General features: G+C 33.6%; 3 protein-coding genes across 4 annotated transcripts; 2 read left to right on the top strand and 1 right to left on the bottom strand.

Moving 5' to 3' along the window:
* The first annotated feature begins 358 nt into the window (after positions 1-358).
* On the top strand, positions 359-3,167 carry LOC120335401 (N-alpha-acetyltransferase daf-31-like). Its single transcript, XM_039402899.2, has 2 exons — positions 359-730; positions 1,363-3,167. Exons 1-2 carry the CDS (start codon positions 422-424, stop codon positions 1,699-1,701), a joined length of 648 nt encoding a protein of 215 aa, XP_039258833.1. The 5' UTR covers positions 359-421; the 3' UTR covers positions 1,702-3,167.
* Positions 3,168-3,314: 147 nt separating this feature from the next.
* On the bottom strand, positions 3,315-9,696 carry LOC120335400 (transmembrane protein 180-like). 2 transcript variants are annotated; one of them, XM_039402897.2, is made up of 10 exons: positions 9,269-9,696; positions 8,946-9,028; positions 8,166-8,393; positions 7,539-7,641; positions 7,099-7,222; positions 6,732-6,844; positions 6,546-6,642; positions 5,865-6,036; positions 5,229-5,422; positions 3,315-4,856 (listed from the first exon to the last, which is right to left on the bottom strand). In XM_039402897.2, exons 1-10 carry the CDS (start codon positions 9,413-9,415, stop codon positions 4,615-4,617), a joined length of 1,503 nt encoding a protein of 500 aa, XP_039258831.1. In that variant the 5' UTR covers positions 9,416-9,696; the 3' UTR covers positions 3,315-4,614. The 2 variants fall into 2 exon arrangements, with proteins under 2 accessions (XP_039258831.1, XP_039258832.1); XM_039402898.2 differs by having other exon boundaries at positions 6,732-6,838.
* Positions 9,697-10,673: 977 nt separating this feature from the next.
* LOC120335399 (nucleolar protein 14-like) lies at positions 10,674-22,165 on the top strand. The gene is made up of 18 exons (XM_039402896.2): positions 10,674-10,975; positions 11,281-11,444; positions 12,399-12,508; positions 13,227-13,375; positions 13,622-13,730; positions 13,809-13,902; positions 14,587-14,736; positions 15,321-15,484; positions 15,789-15,974; positions 16,642-16,858; positions 17,426-17,552; positions 18,083-18,204; positions 18,431-18,570; positions 19,284-19,443; positions 19,918-20,101; positions 20,687-20,796; positions 21,049-21,213; positions 21,741-22,165. Exons 1-18 carry the CDS (start codon positions 10,784-10,786, stop codon positions 21,847-21,849), a joined length of 2,652 nt encoding a protein of 883 aa, XP_039258830.2. The 5' UTR covers positions 10,674-10,783; the 3' UTR covers positions 21,850-22,165.
* The last annotated feature ends 1,287 nt before the right edge of the window (positions 22,166-23,452 follow it).

The following is a 23,452-nucleotide window of genomic DNA, read 5'->3' as shown; positions in this document are numbered from 1 at the left end:
CCACACCGTCATGCCGCAGTCTAGCAGTGCCAGCTGTATTTAAGCAACGACGGAACAGCATATTGTTTATTTTGATTCCATAACTGCATAATACAGTAATAGTACGTCGGTAACGTAAGAGAAAATAGTTGATAAGAGCAAATAAATAAAACTGATTACAGAATTAGGAGATGATGATTGAACCATCGAATTGGCTTTTCTCTTCTCTCTGCCAGAAATAAATACAGAAATATGCCTATCTATATGTATGCAGGTATGTGAATCCTGTCGTATCCATATCCGACATTGACTGGTGCCTGAACAGAGGCCATGGTGTGCCATATTATCAAGCTGTCTTATCGATATTCCTCTCCCCCAGGAAAAATATCTAAATCTTATCCATTTTAGTATTTACATAGTGTTGGATCGCTAGTATATAAAAATGAATATTCGCAATGCCACACCTGCTGATCTGATGAATATGCAGCACTGCAACTTGCTATGCTTACCTGAAAATTATCAAATGAAATACTACTTTTATCATGGCCTCACATGGCCACAGCTCTCATTTGTAGCAGAGGACGCGAAGAAAAAAGTGGTTGGATATGTTCTAGCTAAAATGGAGGAAGATCCTGATGAAGACCCACATGGACATATCACATCACTAGCTGTTAAACGTTCTCATCGGAGATTGGGTCTTGCCAGGAAACTGATGGATCATGCATCTCGTGCCATGGTTGAATGTTTCAAGGTACATCGGATATTATTTTAGATAGGAATATTTATATTAAAATCCTCTATGTTACATAAAAAGGGTAATTTAGAATATGAAAGATAAAAAAATGCTACCGGGGCAATCTCACATTGTAAAAAAAATTGAAATTGATGCAGTATTTACTGATCGGGCTTGGGGCATCGGGGAGTATCTCATTTTTTCTTTTACTCTATATATGTGTAATACCACAAACAATGCACAAGTTTATAGGCAACACACAATCACCACCCACGATCATTGAAGCAAAAATGAATAATAAAGAAATGTCAACTCTGCTAGGTCATAATGATTGTTTACGGGTTCAGAATGAAATCAAAAGAAACTCACATGGCCTCAACTTTTTAAAATTGTAGTATTGCATAACAGAATTCTTATGCCCTTTTCTTTCAACTAATGGGCTCAGAAGATTTACTGCCATCTTTCATTTAAAACTGAATTGTCTGGCGGCCTATTATTCAGAAAATTTTCCCCTAATTATTTGATACAATTATAGTCTATTTAAATGAAATATTAAGAACTTTCCGGTATTCACAGGCAATTGATCAAAATCATCTGGTTAATTTGCAATATTGTGGCTGTAACTGAATTATGTCTATGTCATTTTTCAGGCGAAATATGTATCACTTCATGTTCGTGTGAGTAATCGAGCAGCATTAGCACTTTACATGGATACTTTGAAGTTTGAAAAGAGTGAAGTAGAAACGAAGTATTATGCCGATGGTGAAGATGCGTATGCAATGAAAAAAGAGTTGACACATTTCATTGATGGATTTCCAAGGCCCCAAAAACTCAAATTAGCATTTAGAGAAAGGGGTGCAGGAGATATTTCTAATATGGTAACTGTTATGAGTCCAACAAGCGATAATGTCGAAGAAGCAGAAAATTTTGGAAATAGGTGTCAGTATGCAGAGGATGACCTTTCTGCAATTTTGCAACAAACATTATGAAATATTGTCAACATTAACGTTAGGACAGATTTATTGCCAACGATCAACCCTAGTTCAAAACAATGTTATTCCGGAATGCTGGAATTCTGAATTGTCATATGTTTCCAACAAGATAGGTACACCGTTTTGAAGTATGAGATCTCCCAGTAGAAAAATAGAAACTAATCCTTAATTTGGAAAATTTTGAGTATCATTTAAAACTAATATATTGGATAACAGTTCTACAAATTTAAGGTTGTTGGTTAATTGGAAATAATAATGAAACATGTTTGGTCCCGAGTCCCGACCAACAATGCTTTGGTACCTAATCATGTATTGATATTTACCTTGGTAGTAATATGGTCTATTACTTTGGGTTATTGCGGAGACAAACTGGTAAATTGAAGATAGTTCTCATGTGGTATCTGCTATGTTGTATTTCATTGAATTTGAGTAAGAAGGCTTATCTAAGTGTGCCAATTCAAACGTCTTCTGGCAATCGAGTTGGTGTCAAACCATTTAATTTATATTACTAGATCCAAGTCTCCTCAGCCCTACTGATTAATTGAATTATGAAGTCTGTTGGAGGTAGACTAGTGAAATTTGTCAATTCTGATAGCGTGAGCCAACATTTTGAAAATCAAAACCAGAACTTTAAAACATTGATATTTACCTTTGCAGCAATATCCCGTATTGCCTATTTTGAGTACCGTATATGCTCGTTGTACCGCCCGATCTTGATTAAGGGCCCGTTTGAATAGCCTCCCGTGTGAACACAACATAAAAATAAATAAGGGCCGGTGCTTGAATAGCCGCCCAATGTAAAAGCTGATTTTTCAGTGGTAGAGAACAATTGGAAACAAGCGCTTCTGTCACAACGCTGTTGAATTTTAAGCGCTTGTAGATAACACTCACGCCTTAGGCAGCCAATTACATAACAGATAGCATTATGTAATCCCAGGGTTCTGAAACTGGGCGTCGCGACGCCCAAGTGCATCATTTCAACGTGCGTTTGACGTGAATCAATTGACATGGAAAAAGGATTAAAGTCGTCAAATATTTGTCTTCAAAGATACCGTAATTTTTGTGTATAATTTTACTTTAAAAATAACAAGCGCCCATGCGCCGGTTTGAATAGGCCTGGTTAGTGGGTTTGGTTAAAAAAATATGGGCCCGGGATACAAAACGAGCAAATTCGGTATCTCAAATAGAGTTTTTCTGCGGGTCAAATCGTTTCGATGACTAGAGTAGAGTCTATGAAAAGGTTAATCCCTCGTCTGCAGAACTGGGTATTTAATTGACTACACTTTGTAAATTGAGATTTATATGCCAGTGATAATAAATCCTTATCCAGTATCAGCCTTGGTGTTGGGTATTCAAGTTTGTCTGCTATATCCATTTTATAAATTGTTTCCACCTTTTTACTTTAAGTTATTTGCATGTTCTTGGTGGGAATTTGAAACGACAATATATATTCAAAAAGCTGAGTGTTGAGCTGGGAATGTCGGAACAGGTGCATTGTGGTGTGCTGCAGTATGGTTGGTGGACCTGTAGAAAACCTGGGCCCTCGCCTCAAACTAAATACCTATCCATCTAACCAACAATTCCCTAGTATAATAACAATGGAACAGCAGTTACAATGTTTTCTTAGATGTGTATTAGAAATAGGACTGGCTCACTTTGGGCCACTGATGACTGCATTTTGTGAGAGAAACAACGAACTGAAAATATGTTTAGTAAAATATAGATTATCTATATATTTAAGACACGCACATATAAGAAGGAAATTAAAAAATAAGTACAAATTTCAAATAAGGTTAGGATTGTCATTCAGCATTCAATAAAAATGAAGTTCAAAATCGTAGGAATGTACTGCAACATAAAATCAAAAGAAGTTCAAAATGGTTCCTACTACAGATTCAAATATCCAATTTATCACATTATAAATGAACAGATGATTATATGAGTGAAATAGACAAGAATGGTTGAAATGCAATCTTCCCTTAAACCCACATTAGTTTGAATTTACTTCAAAATCAACTTAGCTCATTCCGAGTTTAAGATTGTTTAATAAAACAATAATCGACATGCTAACACTGTCATGGGCAAACTTCGGCCTGCGGGGTCATTCAATCTGGCCCGCTTGATTCTGCCACGACCAAATTTTGAAATAGATCAAGGAATTTGTTGAGATTACGATAAAATTTAGTTTTGGCTATAAAGGCTTGCTATTTTCCATTTTTGTAACACTGTAATTATTATTCATAAAATGTAACTTTTAGTTCACACTTACACAGCCAGATGGGCAGGATTTTCAGCCCCAGGTCCAAAAACCTTGCCCGTCCGTGTTCAAATAATTACGGTAATAGCTTGCGCAAAATGATATGTCAAGTCTCTGGCAGTTTGTTATGTTTCAGTAAAAGGTACATATTCAAGTTTCCCCAACTCTAATGGGTACTCCATCACTCATCTATATATCAAGGCATATGCATTTAGCCTACAACAGTTTTAAAAGTACTTTAGAACTTATTATTGAACTAAAATATTTTAAAGAAAATTAACATAAGTGCAGTAGTGATAAAAACAGGCTTCTGATTGCAGCAGTCCTGCGAAAGGATAACATTTAGGACATATCACAGAAAGTTGGTATATGTGGCTTAATAGCACATAGGATGACAGTATTGGTTCAAGGTAGGTACAGAATTAACGTGGTACCGAATTCTTTCCTATAAATATTTTAAAAGCAGCAAATATGCAATAATTAACAAAAAAGCATTGCAAATGGCAAAACTGCAACATATACATCATGGTCATGTGAAAAGGAACGGTAGTTGTGACTGTTATGTGTTTACTGACTGCATAGAAAATAGGATTGAAAACTTGCAACAAAAAAATATGAAAAACATCGTGTCATAAACAAACTTATAAAAACCATCAACATACACATTCTAAATTTCTACATATTCTCAAATTTTTGATACGTTGGAGTCTGTTTCCTCGTAAAGAAAATCGACTCCATGCTAGTAACTGTAAACAAGCGCAAACAATTGGAACTATTACTAGTATACTGAAACATGCATCACGATATAATGATGATCCAGAAATGTCTACACCAGCAGATTTCTTCACTCCTATAGCCATAGCATCAATGGAATCCGAGTGGAAAATGTCTTTTCCTGTTGAATATTGGGATTCGTTTACTATGGAAATTTTAAACCCTTTGGCCCCCAAAAAATTTTTTCCTCAATTTTACCACATGCCACTGAGCTAATTTTAGTCTAAGATAAGTAATTTTTGTTCAGTGCAACTAAACCAAAATTCCTTGAAAGATGAAATGCCCATTGAGTTACACCTAAATTCCGGAAACAACAATGAAGTGACAAATATCGAGCAAAACCATGAAAATGAGCTAATGTTTATCAGCATGCCAGAAACATTGCTGAGTGGCTGCCAAAAATTTACTTCTTTTGGATTAGCCAATATTACAGACTTTAGGAAGCCTAATAGTGGGCTGAGAAGGAAAAAATTTAGTTTAGATAACTACATACCTGTGTAAGTCGAAAGGAGCAGTGTGCCGAACAAAGGTGCCAATGTTTGGCCTGGTTTTGATAGTAATGAAGACATTCCAAACAATAGTGCAGAAGCAGGATGAGGTCTATCATGAAGAACATAATCTTCATCGACCAAATCTGAGACGACAAGATTCAGAAGTTTGCATGTTCCTTCCGTGAAAATGCGATTGCTAGATAAAACAAATGTCAGAGCAGTAGATGAAGTCAGACATTTATTTAAATTTCAGATCTATTATATTTAGGCTTCCTTACTACAGGCATAAAGACTGGGCAGGCCAAGGCAAAAGTAGTTGCATGGGCATTTGAATGAAATGATAATTGTTGCTTGAAAAACACCACCCTAGTATTGCCTGTGGAGTCATAGAAAATTTACTTCCGACTAAATAAATATATTGGCTTCGTTCGATTATGTTTTCATCATTGAAAATCCACATTGCGGAAATTCACAATTTTGAGAATGTCCCTCGATCTTGACTCCAATGAGTATGAAAACACGACTGCGACTCTAGTGCTAAACTTCTACACCACAGCCTCGATGTGCATATTTCAAGCATTTAATCATCTCATATGCAGCTTTTGACAACATTTAACATAGAAAACCTATAGCCATACCTTGCTATAAAAATACATGTCGCCCAGATATGGTTTGGTCCTAGAATTGCCATCCCAACAGCGAGTAAAAGTTTGATCCAAAATAATAGCGTGACGACATTATAAACTCCAAATTTCTCACACAAGTGGAGAAAATATATATTATTAATATGTGGTGCAACAAAAGACATTCCTGAGAAAACAAAAACACAAGCTGATGTAAGATTAGTCATGTAAGATTCAATATGAATATAGGAATAAAATATTGTTTGTTCACTGACTCTACTGTTGTTTGCCATTGGAGAATTTGGAAAAGTTGGTCACCATTCACCAGGATAATGCAGATAGAGGCATGAAACTATAAGCTAAATGTTAGATGCCAAAAGTTTTTTTGTTATTGAAGATGAGGGGACCGATCATGAAGGTTAATAACTACTGGTGTAGCTTATGTTATAATATTAGTTGTTATGTATTAGTTGTATAGTATTTTACTGAAAAATACATAAATCAGGAGTACACTTCAAAACTAAAAACACCTGGCCATTTAACATGCTGTAATTCTTATCATTGTGGAAGACCGAATAAATGATTTCAATAATTCAAAATCAATACCTAGTATTAGTATTCAATTAAGTACAACATAAAATATACTAATTACATTTAGTAGGGATTTCAGAACACCAGAAAACTCGAACGACTTACCAATAAGAAGAGTACAAATACTGTTAGGAACTGTATCACCAACCAATGTGTCCATAAACAACGGAAAGAAATTACTGTTGAAATGACAGTGAAACACCTTGAACAGTGAAAAAAAAGTTGAAATCACCACAAAATGAATAAATGAATCTGTAATATCATTATCCAAGTCTAAAATATTCCTCATACCTGTAATAAATTCATAGCAATAAACCATCTAAAGTTTCTGTTGTTGTATAGTTGTTTGATGTACTTCATTGCACTAATTTTCGGTTCAGTGTTTTTCATCTGTGTGTCTGAAATCATTAAAAATGTTAATATTATTTGATCATGAGTATAAAAATCATTCAATCATATTTTTATCAAAAAGCATACACTATCTTGAAAGGCAGTATAACTCTGGTGTGTATTCGATATGGTGACAAAGATTGCATAACTCCACAGATAGACATTAAGAGATTTCAATTAAATGAAGTAGCCTATGCACTAAATACTTTATCTTTCATAATCATCGCAATACCTAGAGTGAATTTCAAATCTAAACTTCTATTCTTACCCTGAACAATTGATTGCAAGTCTTTTTCGGTAAAATCTGCAGTTTCTGGTAATGATTTTGACAATATTTTGGAAGAAATAAAAAATCCAGAAGCAGAAAAACATGCAACAGCAACACAAAATATCTGCAATAAAATGAAGTGGTTTCTAATTTTAAATGTACAGATAGATCCCTTAATTCAGCAAACTTGAATAAAAAATGTTAGCATTTCCATAAAAATATAATAAATCATTTGTGTAAGCGCTGAAAATACCAAGGTGGGTAAAATGTAATTGAAAAACTATTTTCAATTTATACTTTATAATTTAATTTACTTAATGATACTGAAAATCTGATTTTTCAAACACGATTTGAAACTTTTTTGTTCGATTTAAACTATTCTTTTCCTGATTTCAAAAATAGATTTCTAATGTGAAAAATATCATTAATAGGAAATGTACCTGGAATGGTAAGGTGCTATGTTGGCTCCAAACTGCGTAAGAAGCAAAGACACTAAACGAACCAAGTGCACTGAATATTGAACAATATCTATTCAAAGTGTTTCTGTTGAGATAAAATGATACACGTTAGAATCATTAATAACATTCATTCAGATAGAAACCTTTTACGCCAACATTTATAACAAAAGAGAATAATCATTACAGTTTTCTCCTTTCTGTCAAGCTAAACTCAATAATATTTGATTCATATTATATTTTGTGGAAAGAAGCAAACAAATTTTCATTCGATTTGGATGTCAATCTAGTCATACTAATATGATAAATGATATATTTTTACTGCTGACTTGCTTTTTGAAATTGCCTGGATTGGAATGTATGGGACAGAGATTGACACATACAACAAATTACCATCACTGTTTGTCTAGCGGAAAAGTTAATTACTGAGCAATGCTATTAATCTAATAACAACAAGGAAACATACTACCAATGTTTACAAAGTGGGATATTATTATTTGCCATTGCTTCACTAATGATGATGGCAAATAAACAAGCCATTATCTCAGCTAACTTTAGAAGAAAATATGTATATAAACACTTCGGAGAATTTTATTAAAAATATAATATTACCTTTCATTAGTTTGTACAGCTAAGTCCGCTAGAAGTGCAGTGTGTTGAAGATCAACGGCAGTTAAAAAAGCATCATACAGACACAAACATACAACAAATTGTAGAAAAGTGGGAAGCCAATGTACCCAGAATAACAAAAATGAAAAAGCAAATAGTGGCCCGTACAGACGTAGAGAATTCACTCTTTTATTGATGATTTTTAGCTGATCATTTACTCCATCTATTGCCCTGTTATGGATAAAGTAGGAATTAATTAAAACTGAGAAAATGATGGTTGCTACCTATAAGTATCAAGTCAACATGGACAACACTCAGACAAAAGTGATTCCAAAATAAATAGATACATAAAAATAAATTATGGAAAATGATTATGATATTAGTTCATACCTATAGATTTATCAGACAAACGAAATTTAATAAAATTTGTTATGTCTTATTAATATATACGGTAGTTGAAGTTGATGAGTGTTGCGAACTATGTGAACACTTCAACTTAGCTTTTAGAACTTTTATTTATTGCAATGCTCCCAAGCTTAAAGCCTGATCACAGGTATATCAATGTTTTTACATATATTTGTGCAACATCACAAGCTCAAAGTTTGATTAGCGGGTAATTTATTGCGTTTCATTGCCTATATTCTATGTTATAAAGAGAAATTCTAATGTAATAATTTTATGTCTCATTAAACCTTTTCTGAACTTCTGTCTAGTGTGTTTATATCGTATCTTGTGTAATATGGCAGAGAACAAATAGGCCTCCTTAACTGCTAGGAAAGTTACCTTTTATCCTTTTGAATCAAATGTTTGTCACTCAACCATCCAAATAATGGATCATTTATAGAATTCCAGACCAAAAATGTAACCTGAAAAAGAGTTTATATTACTGTTAAAAAATTTTCCTGTTGTATCAGATATTATGTGTTTTTAAATATTATTTACCTATATGTCATTATGTCTCCATTCAGTTATTTGTAAAAATAAATTATCTCATCTATCAAGTGTTTTTATTTTTTATATCAATGATTATTTACAATTAGACTGTTTTTTTTCAGCATTTTTGTCAGCAAGGAGATAATATTTTTTCAAATTATTGAAACACTTACCTCACCAACCCAGAATGACAACTTATCAATCTTGTAAACGTTAACAAACATATCAACATAATAGAGAAGAAAGACATTGTGAGTCAGAGATAGAAACAATGCCATGCTTCCATAGCATCTTGCTATAACGTGGAAAGATTTCTGCATCTTCTTGCTTTACTGTGAGGTAAAGTGAAATTTCGTCAAGATGGTGGGATTTCTCAGACCTGTATATAGTAGTGGGTTACAGTCTGTAGTATTTGTCTGGACGCTGAGGTCAGGCAAAAGGCTTTGGCAGTTTAAATTCTTCAGGCCTTCACAATCTGACGATGCTACCCTGTCACATAACATTGTGATGAACAGGCATGACGGATTAACAATGGATCAACAGTGAAAACAACAACCCCAGCTGTATTCTTCACCCACTTCACAGTGGGTGGGCTGTATTCTTCACAGTCTCTCTCCGCCAGGCTAAGGGCAAGACCAATCTACTGAATAGAAGACGAGTAATACGAGTTTAGAATATAAATTCGAATGTCATATGAAAGTGTTTTCTTTAAATTGTGAAAAGAATTTAAATCAGTTCTTCGATGGAAAAAATCTTGTTATAAAAGTGTGAGATCAGTATAATATCATTTATTCATTAAATATTATTTAAAACTTTCATGTAATTGCCCTAATTTAAAGAAAAAAAAAACAATCAGTAATTGTAGGACGTATAATTTGACTATTTAATTATGAGCAGCATAGTAATATGAAAGACGGTAAAAATGCTTTAGCCAAACGTCATAGACACTCTGACGAATGAAACGTCATTTCGTGTTGGAAATCCCCTCGCACACTCGCACGTACGATTGTATTTTTATGACGGAATTTTGAAAATGAATAAATGCTTATGTAGGTTAGATAAAAAACAACATTGCGGTATATTAGGATAATAATCCCGATTAAGCATTGTTAAGTTCCAATCAAATCAAAATAACGCCAGCGACAAAGCCTAAATGTACACATATTCAACACCGAATGCAGGCAGCTACGCCACGAGATCAAAATATATTAAAATAACATTATGCCACTTGATAAAAAACTTTCTACCTTTCAAAAAATCCTAATTAGTATCTATATTAATATTATGATTCATTCATTAAGGCCAGAAGCTTTTCGGGTCCCAAAAGTCTGGCACCACTTAAAACGAACTGTTAGTTTCTGTTAGTTCATTTATTATTTTACTATCAGTTGTATATTTTTATTACACACAAAATCGTTTGCCTATTTTTACCGCAATTTTGCTCACAATTTAGAATTTTAAAATAATTTACAGTTTATTTTAAAAATTCATTCTTTATAAACTGAATGACTTATTATTTTTCATTGGCCAATTAATTTTAGTAAACGATTTATTGCAAAAAGAGCATTTAGTAAGACATGCTTGTTTTGTGAACGCTGCGGTCTGACTTTCGATTATTTGTTCTCAACATTTACCATTGCAGTTTAAAATTGATTTCTTGCTTGTTGTGATAGTGCAGTAGTGCTGAAATGGGTAAACCAAAGAAAGGAATTGCAGACAAAGTTAGAAAGGCAAAACAGGCCAAAAAGAAGAATGTATTCAAGGTTCACAGCAATCCTTTTGAAGTTAAAATCAATAAACAAAAACACAATATCATGGGGAGAAAGACAAAACATGACAGAGGTTTGCCTGGTGTTTCAAGATCCAAGGCCAATAAAAAAGTAAGTGGTGTTTTAATGTTTATTTCACTTTTTTGCATGGTGACATAAATTTCTTTCTGAAAAGAATAATTGACTTTTTTTAAGTATTTATCTTTTTCGTTTTAGTGGTTTCCTGTAATTTTCAGTTGCAGAATTGGTACACACACTTTCCTGCTTTCAGACTCTTGTCATCTGCGAATTTAAACATTTTTAGATTTTCAAATGCATTGCTTCCTTCGCTAATCATTAGCTAGATATTGATTTAAATATCATGCTATCTGGTAATTTGTGTGAAAATCAACGATCTATTTGTTTTCATTTCACAGAGAAAAGATACTTTGTTAAAAGAATACAAAGATCGATTTAAAACCAACAATTTGATGGATGAAAGATTTGGCGAAGGTAGAACTGATTTATCAGTTGAAGATAAAATGCTCGAAAGATTTGCAATGGAAAAAAAACGAAAACATGACAAGATGTCACTCTTCAAGTATATTTGACATTTTTTTTCAATTATTATCAAAATCTCCTTATTTTACTAAAAAAGATTGAAAATGGTTATTTTAAACTTTAAAGTTGAACTATATATTGTAATGACTTTCATGCAACAATACCATTATTTACCCTTCTAAATATACAAATTCAACTTGAAACTTTCGTGAATATTACAAATTAAATTTGAAAAAAATAATTTATAAGCTGAAAAGGATAGCTTTGATTATTTGTGTGAAGTATTGGAAAAGCTTCTTGTACTCTCGTAGCATGTTCATGCTGTAGATGAAATCATGGTCTTTATAAGTGATCATCTTTTTGATTTGAACTTGGCAGAAAACATGGGGTTGGTTGCCATTACCTTCCCAAGCGCTGTGACTGACTGGCTGTTTGCACCTATCTGTTGTTCTCAGATTGTCCACATAGCTAAAGTTGACTATAGAACCGTTGATTTGCTAGCGATTCATCTGACTCCATGGCCATCGCTGGAGCTGTCGACTTCTTCCTGTGCCTATTTTAAGGGATGGTTTCCTGAGTATCTGTCCAGACACCAGAGCGTCGTCCACATGTGAGGGTCATGCATGTCTTGGACTGTAAGGGATGCTCATTCCCAAACATGTGACCTTATTGCTGGGATAGCTACTCATTGTCGCAAAACGGGTTTTCCCTAGTGGGGACGGACATGTATCGTCATAAGAAAAGCAACTGCGCTATATTCTTAGAATATTCTTGCTATGCATGTGTTGACAATTTGAAAGTGAACAATCTTTACTGATTTCTACAATTAGTCATCTATATTCCATGATGGTATTAAATGTTTTCACAATTAAAAATTGGTTATTTTGACTTTCATGTAATAGTAATTTTCAAATAGTTTTGAATTTTTGTTTTATTCATTCACATGGCCTTTTGATGATCACTGTCTAAGAACTTGTCGAATTTTTGTTTTTAGTCTGAATGACGATGAAGAGGAACTAACACATTTTGGGCAATCACTTGCGGAGATAAAAGATTTTGGAAGTCATGGTCAGAGTGATGATGAAGATAACGGTGTTATATCTGGTTAGATCTATTAAGTTTGATTAAAATAAAAAGAAAAGAAATAAAAAGGGAAATTTGACTTTGAAAGGATAGCAATGAATAATGATAGGGGAAAATTTATGGCGGTACTAATGAATCCAGCCTAGTTTTCCCAATCTTTAAAATCCAGATGTTCTTAAACGGTGGGCCGCACCCCATAAAGGGGAGCGTAGGAAAAGTTTTGAAGGGGCGCGAAGCTAATTAAAAAGAACAATATTTGTTATATTCTATCTTTCCCGCCCTATTTTGGTTATTTACGTTCCATCCACATATTTTCAACGACTTTTTCAAATACAAGAAAACATACTTTCGCCCTACTATATGTTATTTGTAGCTTATTGTTAGCTAGTTATCTTTGAGGTGGGGCGCAAACTTTACAAATTCTAAAAAGGGGGCTTGATAAGTTTGAGAGCCACTGCTATAACTTGGAATGCTGCTTTTCTACTTTCTAGTAACATCAATTGTTGCAGAAATGGAGTATAATTGGTTATTTGAGAGATTTTTAATATTCAATATTTTTCATGGCTAATTTGATTGCTCGTTAATCAGTGCTATATTTTTATTACCTGTTGATTGTAACCAGACCAACACACCCTTGAAAATTCCATTGATATATAATGAATTTTGATTTGTTATTAATAATTTTTTGTACATTATTAGACTCTGAAATTTGAATGAATAATTGTGTTTTTGTGGTCAGGTGAATATGTGTCTGAAGCTCATTTTGGAGGTGGAATATTCAGAAAAAAATCATCCAATGAAGAAAACGACGATGAAGATCAATCTATGAAACCCAAATCAAGAAAAGAAATCATTGATGAAATAATTCTTAAATCTAAAAAGGCAAAAGTAAGAAAAAATTAATTATTTCCCTAATTTGTTCATTTGCTTGAGATCAGGTAGGAAAGTAGATTGAAAGAGAATAAAACATTTAGTTAATGAAGCAATTAAGGTAACCACAAAGCCACTGTGTTGTGTCAGGGAGGTAATATTCAGTTGAAGTATCAGATGCATATTTAGCACGTTATAGGAAAGAGCCTGCAAATGCAAATAATGTGTGATGGTTTTTTGATAAACCACATATTTTCTGAATAGCACGAAAAACAAACGACACAAGAGGAGGCAAATGACTTGCGGGAAAAGCTTGATGACACATGGCAAGAGGTTGAAAAATTACTTAAATCATCTACAAGATCTACAAAAGGTTTTTAAAATACTATTTCTTGTTTTTGTTTCGTGAAAAAGGGTTTTGATTTGTAATTAAACGTTATTTTTTTTTAAGATAAAGAATTTGCCAAGGATACTTATAAACCTGATGAATATGACGTCTTTGTAAGGCAGATGCAATATGATAAGAAAGCAGCTCCAGCTCAGAGGTAAGTTTACAAAATGCCTTTTCGGTTTGGTTAGAATCCACTTAGATATTTAGGTATTTTTGACATCAGTATTTTCTATTAACTTGAATGTTAAAAAGGTTTCAATTAAAGAATGAAAATATAACATAAATTGCTGATTATGTGTTTTGAGAATTATATTTAGTCATTTTTTGCATTGTGCTATACATGCACAACTTTTGTTTAGATCTTATTACTATTTTGTAATGGTCCCGTGTGTTACAATCACTGGCCTGATGATTGGCATGTCGTGCTAAGTATTGGGAAAAAATGCGTCATCGACTCATTGCATCTCAAAATGCCTTGAGCTGGTTCGCAGGTTCGAATACTGTGTGAGATAATTATGTGCAAGAGGATTACTAGTGTCCTCTTGTAGCATGGTAGTTCATGGATCTTAAACGAATAACCGGTTTACTATTCCCATACCCGACATGGTCTGGTAACTGATCGAGAGTCTGTTAGAGCAGCTCATTCAATCTTGGCAATACACAGAGCTCGTCCAATTTTGTTGTCTCTTCTTATGTTTAGGTTGAGATAAATTTCCCTAGTTTCATAAATCGAAAATCAGGTTGTGAAAATTAGTTAGAAACATAAAATCACATCAGATTTCAACTTAATTCAGTTTCTTTGCGAAAATTACATCTCTTGACTACGTCACAATTCCAGGGGTAAAACTGAGGCAGAGAAGGCAGCAGAAGAATCGGCTAGAATTCGTAAATTAGAAGACGATAGAATTGAACGAATGAAAGAAGACTATAATCATGTGACAAAAAAATCAGCACAAACTCATCGATCTGCTGATGATCTGAACTATGAGTATGATTTATTTATTGCTCTAGTGAATGAATGTACGCTCACTGGTTTAACGAACTCCTGCTCATTATAATGTATTGCTACATTTGTCTGAAATCTATGTCTCGACCAGGGTGTACGAAAATGTGTATGCTTTGCTATACGAGAAAGATCTCTTTAAAAAACCTGCGTACTGACTACTGATAAGTACCTACCGTAGTTGAGGTTGACATGTAGACTATTTATTATTATTGGAGTTGGGAGTCAATTTTTAAACTTCCCAGAGGTCCTTAGAGTTGTATTTTCAAACTGTCAAAATTTGAACAGTATGTCAATATTTCTGGCGAAAAGTAAGTTGAGTAAGTAAGAAAAGTAAGTTTTTTTGTAGTCAAAACTTGTTTTTCTCGGAATTGGGAAATGGAAATAGTAGAATTTTCATCGACCTAAAGTCCAAACCAGATTAGTTTTTTTTTATTTGGCGCAGTTTGGGTTTCAATTTTCCCTGGCTCTGCTGCTGTACAAAGGTGCAGAAAGCTGAATGAGTCATCTTTTTCAAATTAATCTATTATTGCGTCATTTATCTAATGAATGCTTTAAATTTTCTTTAGCTTTCTTCCTGAAAAGGTTTATGTTGAGCCAGTCAGTTATAAAGATGGTGTTATGGTTGTTGCTGATGACTCCAAACTAGAAGATGAAAATAATAATGACTGGCAACTTGACGTCAAAATTGACGATGAAATTGAAGCTAGTGAGAGTGAGGAAGATGAAGAAGGTGGTTTGTAATTTTATTTATCATAGTTTAGGCCCTTTTGGGTTAATGTAATTTTCTTTTAACATTGATTTTATATAAGCTTGGCCTTGAGCATTTGCTATTAAAACTTATTGCTGTGTGTCCCTTTTTTAGCTCCAATATTATTATATCAGTTTTCTCATGAAATGTTTTTAAAAAAATGTTGATTTTATATAAGCTTGGCCTTGAGCATTTGCTATTAAAACTTATTGCTGTGTGTCCCTTTTTTAGCTCCCATATTATTATATCAGTTTTCTCATGAAATGTTTTTAAAATAATTCCATAGATGAAGAACAGTTATCGGAAGATAACAGTGATGAGGATGAATTTTCCGATATTGTTACTGATGATGAAGATGTAGAATATACACAAACTCAACATACTGATGCTGAAATGATGGAAAATATGAAAAAGAAACGGTCAAAAACGAAGGAACAAAAAGAGACTACTGAAATAAAAGGATCTTCAAAATGTTAGTAAGCGTTTCTGAATCAGATTTTCAACGATCATGATTGTATGTGAATTTAGAAGTAGTGAATGAAGTTTGACTTAATTTGGTTGAAATAAAAAGAATTCAGTAGAAATTAATTACTAGTTACTACTTTGTCAATGAAATTCACATTGAATGCAACAAAATTATGACTCATCAGAATTTATACAAGGCACTGTGTAAGCTTCCAGTGATATGTGAGGATCTACTATTTTTGGAAGGGAACATGCGTCACTCTTTTGCTGCTAGATGATGCTGTATTCTTTTTCACAATAGGCAAATCAGTTACCTTATCTTCTTTTTACTCCCGTAAATATTATTATATCATAGGTATATTCAGGAGTTGTTAAACAAACGACTGCTTAGACTCAAAATTTGTAAATTACTTTTGTAATTATTTTATTAGGGACAAGTATCTCCTAGCTTTATGGTGTATGATGATAATATGTTCTGGAATTTAATAACATAGTTGAGAGGTCAATCAAAAGAAATTTGAGAAATGGTACCTATTTAAAATAAGTTTTTTTTTCTTTTTTTTTTGGAGATAACAATTCGTTCGTTATGAGGCAAAAATGTTAGTAATTAATTTGCTCAATTTTGACTGAAGGAAGGGTTCAAAGCAAGTAATTATAATACTTTCCTTTTTCAGTTCCTAAATCATACTTTGAGTTTTGCGACATGGTAGACACAAAGTACAGTGGAAGTTGTCAGAAATGTCTCTCTGCTTTGAGAAAAAATTTTTCAACCGGTTTGGCAAAAGGAAACAAAGAAAAAATGGCAACATTGTTTGAATATGTTTGGCAGAAAATCTATGATGTTTGCATTGAGAAGGAATTGAAGATGGAGGCTGTTGATAATTTAGTGAGGTATGGGATCCTAGATGTTTTTAAATATAGTTTTATCTCTCTAATATCTAGGAAATATAAATTTCCGTTCATGATTTAGGTAAATCAGGCCGACTTAGTTGTTCTATGTAGCTAAATATCATTTATCCGAAGTCATGTCATGATCAAAATTTTGATAGGCTCAGTCTTTCAATTTCTTGTGAGAAAAATTTTGATTCAAACCTCCAATGGGGAAATATTTTTGTTATCGATACAGCATTTGACAGGTTGTAAAGCATTGCAATTCTGGCTTCAGTTTCGAACTTCAAGAAAGTGAAATTCTGATAACGAATACTTTTGCATATACAAAATGAAGTGTTAATAAGAACGCTTAGTAAATTTAATGCTTTTTGAGTTTGATAGGAACTTCATCACTATTGAAAATATGTAACTCAGACTTTAGTGACTCGGGTGAAACCATGCTAGGCTTAAGGGTCTTGACTTCCCTTGACTCCCAACTCAACACCCTGCTAGCAGATCTCAATTATGTGGAATACTGAAAATTAAATTTCAAAAGTTGTTTGACAGTTACTTTATTTTTACTTACAGGCACTTGTATGAACTTTGTCAATTGAATCCATTATCTTCTGCTAAATATATTGTGAATGAAATGAAAAATATTTACAAGATGTATTTATTGCGAAACGGAAAAATTAGAATACCAGATTTCGCTCATGTAAGTTTCTTGTAGCTGAATTCCTGATTTTTGTACAAGTTTACTAATACGAAAGCCTGAATGTTGAAAAAGTATCGATGGAAGAGTTAAAAGCAGCAACAGATGTGCTTTGAGATAAGCAGATGGACATGAGACTTGATAACTAACGACGATGTGGTGCACCGTGCTAAGCCTTAAGAATACGCTCGCCACCGCACCTCTGATTACCCTGTGTGGATTCGCAGATTCGAATCCCATGCGGGGATGGTTATGTGCGAGATGGTTGCTGGGCTTCTTGCCGCCATAGGGTGGTTCACGTAACTGCTGGTTTGTTACGGATTATCCATCATCAGGTCTATGCTTCCAAAAACAAATAACAGGCAAACTAATCCCATATCCGACATGGACTGATAACCAACGAGAGGTCGTGGTTCATCGTATGATTAAGCCATCCTATTGGTTTTCCTCCTCCCCAGGATAAATATGTAAATCCTATCCTAACTTGGAATCTAACCTGCAATTTCTAACCCTCATACAATCTTCTATTCCAGCTTATACAATTCAAGTTGATAAAGATATTATTCTCGACAAGTGATTATTTCCATTCAGTCTGTTCTCCTGCCATATTGTTTATGTGCCATATCTTGCATTCAACAAGACCAACAAATTTAAGGTGAGTCAACTGTACGTGTCATTTTCAAGTTGTGGGACGACAATGAATTTTTATTATGTTGCTTGTTGAAATCATTTAGTTCTAGTCTGAAAAATTGCATTGTCTCCATTTCCGGACTCTAAGTTAGGCCCAAGCAGTCGAGTATCGCTCCATTAGTCCATCTAGCATTAACAAACTTAAAAAACTGGAAAAAATGTTCTATTCTACTGTTTTTTTTTCACTTCAGAGACGTCTCTTCACTCCTTTTTGTCTGCACTTTGATGTTTGAATATGTTTGTTTTTCGAAGCGATTTATTCCTGAATGTATTAATTTGCTATGTGGAATATTATGCATGGCTTTACCAAGGACTATTCAACAGAGTAAAGGTATTATTTTCGGAATTTATTGAAAAAATGTCATTAGGCAGTTAAAAAGAACCAAATAATTCTATTATTATTATCTTTAAATGCAGATTTTCCTGCTGAAACAAAATACATTTGAAATTGTTCTTTATTCGATATAGTTAATTTTTGCTTTTAGGCATAATTTGGTAATAACTTTTATTTGAAAATTTCTCATTCAAGACATTTGGAATCTGATGGCCAGACAAAAAATAGACTTATGACACTTTGAACATTAGAGGATTATTCAAAACGATTGTTTTATCTCAACTTGTTTTCAAATACCCAACTCAAGTCATTGAATTAGAAATCATGGTCTGACCATATCTACATAAGATTGTCACTGTAACAACAATTTGATTTGTGAATTTTTTGGAAAAATCATTTACGATTTATTAGAATTGCAAATTCAGATTTCTACAATTTTTACAATATTTTCAAAACCTAAATTTGGTACTAAAATTAAAGTTGGAAATGTGAGACGTGGTTGGAGCTATGTCATGCACTCATAATATAGTTGAATTGAGTTTCATTTTTAACTCTATTTCGTTCTCAAGTCTTTGTAAGATTCTTTAAAATTGCTCAATAGGTCTTTGAAAAATGTCGATTGTACTTTTTGAATTTGGTAGTCATATTCCTGCACATGGCATTTTTTTATTTTTTTTTGCCAAATTCAATTCATTTTTTATTTTGTTTAGGTATTCCATCTGCTGCTTCTTTATATTTGAATACGAAGAATTGTCAATTACTTGTACTGGAAGGTCAATCATTGAACAACTCTGATGACAGACAAAAACCGAACTTAATCAAATGCCTCTCTATAAAAGATCCTTGTTTATTAAACACGGATGAGACCAGGTATGGTGTATCATATATTGAATGCTATTTTTGAATGTTTAGATTTATAACAAGTCTCAATGAAAAAATGGTAAATCTGAATCCAAAATAGGACCACAAAAAGTCTTTGACACTTGAGTGAGGTGCCATTTTTTGCCAGTCAAAGTGTGCCATGTTCAAAGTAGAAATTTCTAATTTTTGTTGAGTGTCATGTTTACTAAGCATTTTATTCAAACATTCATGGAAAGCTTTCACAAGTCAATTTTTGTTTCAAGATTCGTTATTCTTAGAGTTGGAAAATCAAAATTTTCCTCAACCAGAAATCAAGAGCTTAAGAGTTTCGGAGTTAAATAAATTTTTGCCGATTTCACAGCCCTGATGGTAGCCCTGTCTTGACTCTTGAGCAGTAACTTGTAAAATGGGCAATTCTGATATTTGTATCGGTATAGCCAGCATAACTTTACAATTTATAACCATTTTCATTTCATTTTGCAGGTTACAGTTGTTGAATGTGGCATTGAAACTTTCTTTAAAATTCATAATGTTGAACAGTCAGATATCCTGCTTCAAAGAAATTCACCAACCTTTGAAAACCATCTGTTCTCGATGCATATCTGGTTACAGAGCAACTAATGAAGGAAAAGTTCATCCTTTAGCTGAATTGCTATATGAAGTTAAGGTTAGCGACTCAGATTTCAGCAAAAAATTCTGACTCGGATTTTGGATACAAAAAAATTTACTTTTCAATTATGAGTAGCCTTTTTTTGATAGTGACAAATTTGGTATTTGTAATCATTTTCAGTTCTGTTGAAAATGCCGATTCATACTCTCCACATTTGAAATTATAGAATTTTGACTCATGACTCTGAATTCCAAAAATTGAAATTTTTAAACACGCGGGCGATACTGCCGCCTCATTGACTTTAAGATCAGTGTTGTACTAATGAAGTGGCTTAACCATAATTTTAAAAACGGCCATTACTGAATCGTGCCAGCGTTGGAAAAACGCTTGCTATTTGCAAGCTTGAAACATATGGGGGAATAATTATATACGAGAGGATTGTCGCACTCCATGCTGCCGTCGGGTGAATCACTAAACTGTTGGTTGATTACAGATTCCTCCACCATCGAATCTATGCATCTGAAATGATTGGCATACTGTTCTGGTCATTGTCATCTGCTTTCATTTCAAGATAAATATGGAAATCATATCCTAATTATATACAAGATTGGCTGATGTTTAGGCTTCTACTTTTTTGTCTAGGCTGAAGTTGAACGAATTGAGAAGAAATCTCCCGATCTGAAGCATCTCGTTCAATCTGAAAGTAATAAACCAAAAGCTTTACCTTTGTATGATCCAAAATTTGAAGAAGTGTAAGTATTTTACATAATGTAAGTACAATTATATAAGGAATAAGTAAGTCGGTAACAGATAACTTAACCATTTGTGATGCGTGATTATTTACCATTGTATCAGTAGTTTCCATCAGTATAAAACCATGTTAAATGTAATTAGATAATACTGATCATTTTTTCTATTTGTGGAATTAGTGTATTTTCTTTCTGTGAATACTGTTTCAGTAATCTTGATGGATACTTGAATTTTTTATTTCTTTTTCTCTGCAGTGGCGAACCGTTTCAAAAAGGCAGTCGGAAGCAAACTAGTTCGACTAAGCGAGAGAAAGATAGACTTCAACATAGGTACAAGAGAGAACTGAAAGGTGCAGTCAGAGAAATAAAAAAGGATGCCAGATTTATCGCTAGAGAACAACTCAATGAACAAATTGAAAAGTATGTTATAAGTGTAACTCATATTTTTCCCACGGCTACATTATCATTTATTATTAGTCAATGCTTTTTATATAAAATCCCATTTTGTTTGAATACCCATGTTAATTTATGAACGTTTCAATGACATCATCCATAATATATTCAAACCGCCTTGCCCTGTTGGTGACATTTTATCACAAGTCAGCGTTGGGTAGATGTGTTGGACTAGTGAATTTTGTATTTTTTTCCCGCATAATATTAACAAATGTGGTTAAACCTGCTTTAATGAAATTTCAAAGCCCAAAATTTTTTCCATGTTCCAAGTGGAGTCATTCCGGGTGGTTAGTCATGTTGGAGTCGGTCATTTCGCTCACATGACTTCGCTCACAAGTCACTTTGAGTTGTTGAAAAACACAACTTGAGTCTGAGTGAAATCAACTTCTCCTGAACACTGATAATCTTCTCAAAATAATGGAAAGGCGTCATTATTTTTACCTATTTCTAATTTGATTACAAAAATGCATCATATGTTACTTGCCTAATTTTAGGGACAAAGAAAGAGCTGCAAAGGTGAAACGATTGTACGGATTCCTCTCTAATCAAGAAGGTGAAGTGAAGAAAATCAATCGAAAGAGATTCAAATTGGGAGTTGATTGAATCATTACTTATATTAAATATACATATGGGCATGGCCAGTATTTTTGTGTAGTTTCATAGTACTGATCGAATTATCGGAATAGTTTTCACTGTTCGATATTTCCTATTTACTGAGTTAGCTAATAATGATAAGTACTAAGAACAGACTTCGACTAGCCTTCCTTCCCAGAGACTTAAGTTGTGTCAGCACATATGAAACTCGAAACATGCCGCCGAGATTTAGTTTCCATATATGGGCTATTCCAAGTGACACTACAGGACAATTCCCGAAATTTTGCATGTTGTTAAATTCAATATATTTTCACATTTTCAGCTACATGTTTTGTTTCATTGTCCAATCAGTTGCTTTATTGAATATGTAAAAAATTGCACGAAAGTTACATCCAACCTTACTTAGTAGATAAAAAAATTATGGTAAAATATAGCGTGACACTACAGGACGGCAAGTCCACCATGCACTAACAGTACGTTGTGTTGTGCTGTAAATTTTTGCGATGGTACAGTAGGAGCCCATAATATTTTCTGGTGCAGTAGCTGAACTACCCCTCTACGTGTTGCTCAAGTTACTTAATGTAACACTGTAAATCCATGCCAATAATGTGCATATTGTATGTGACACTACAGGACATTTTTCCACTTCGGAATAGCGGCCTCCATCATCTCTTAAAATTCTGGTAATAAATCGTTAAGTGGGTGAAGAAATGTTTTACAGCACTGCAAACATTCAAACTTTATTACCCTAAATCCAGTGCGTCAATTACATATGAAAAACTGTACCACACAATCAAACACTTTGTGTCAGGAATAATCACAAAATATGTCAATTATACCAAAATTTCTACATTTCGGGCCATTTTTTATAAACCATCAAAAACTTGGGTGAAATTTTAAATTGTTCATGAAATGAATGCAGTCCAATAAAATTCCAATGTCTTTTGATATCAAAAATAAAAAAAAATTACCCTCACTACTTTTTTAAAAAAATTGAATGGAATAGCCCATATACTGTAGTTTTAGTTGTAGACGCGACGCCATGCGTCCGCAAAGACAAAAGACTCGAAACGCGGTGTTCGAAACTGCTTATCCAGAGATGTTGAGAAAACCACCGGTGTCTCGGTGGAGTATGTTTTGGGTTTTTGAACTGATCCTGACACAATGAACTAGCGATTCGGTGAGTGCAGAATTTACGTCACCAGACCACTAACTTCCATTACTTTGGTGCTTGTCAAAGGTGAATCAGGTAAGATAAAAAAAAACGACATGGTGAACTGTAAAAAAAAAGGGAAGTCAATTCAGGTTTTGGCAGTCTGGAACTGAATTGCACCTTTTACCTTTTTTATTATTTTAACTCTGTGGTGGTATTGGATTTGACCAACCCTCGCCGCTAGTGGGACTATCGAGCCAGAGTCTAGTGTTTTCTTATTTAACCCGCGTTCGTCGGGATAAATTCCGGACTGTTTAAATGTCAACAATATTTTCGGCGAAAACTAAATAATATCAAGTTGACTGACAGGCAATAAAGGCTTGTATTTGCGATCCTTTGGGTTCGTGGAGTTGGATTCGAAATTTCCTTGGAGCTTTAAATGGCTCGAAATCTAAGTAA

This window comes from Styela clava, chromosome 2, assembly GCF_964204865.1.
Source record: "Styela clava chromosome 2, kaStyClav1.hap1.2, whole genome shotgun sequence".
NCBI classification, from domain to species: Eukaryota; Metazoa; Chordata; class Ascidiacea; order Stolidobranchia; family Styelidae; genus Styela; species Styela clava.
This window is presented reverse-complemented; position numbering and strand designations above follow the sequence as displayed.

Excerpts from the sequence above, each read along its gene's own strand:
- LOC120335401 (XM_039402899.2), top strand. The coding sequence starts at position 422 with ATGAATATTCGCAATGCCACACCTGCTGATCTGATGAATATGCAGCAC. Across the intron at positions 731-1,362 it reads CCATGGTTGAATGTTTCAAG|GCGAAATATGTATCACTTCA; the intron begins GTACATCGGATA and ends GTCATTTTTCAG.
- LOC120335400 (XM_039402897.2), bottom strand. The coding sequence starts at position 9,415 with ATGCAGAAATCTTTCCACGTTATAGCAAGATGCTATGGAAGCATGGCA. Across the intron at positions 6,643-6,731 it reads TTGCTATGAATTTATTACAG|GTGTTTCACTGTCATTTCAA; the intron begins GTATGAGGAATA and ends TCACTGTTCAAG. Across the intron at positions 4,857-5,228 it reads GCTCCTTTCGACTTACACAG|GAAAAGACATTTTCCACTCG; the intron begins GTATGTAGTTAT and ends AATATTCAACAG.
- LOC120335399 (XM_039402896.2), top strand. The coding sequence starts at position 10,784 with ATGGGTAAACCAAAGAAAGGAATTGCAGACAAAGTTAGAAAGGCAAAA. Across the intron at positions 13,731-13,808 it reads ATCTACAAGATCTACAAAAG|ATAAAGAATTTGCCAAGGAT; the intron begins GTTTTTAAAATA and ends TTTTTTTTTAAG. Across the intron at positions 18,205-18,430 it reads ACAAGACCAACAAATTTAAG|AGACGTCTCTTCACTCCTTT; the intron begins GTGAGTCAACTG and ends TTTTCACTTCAG.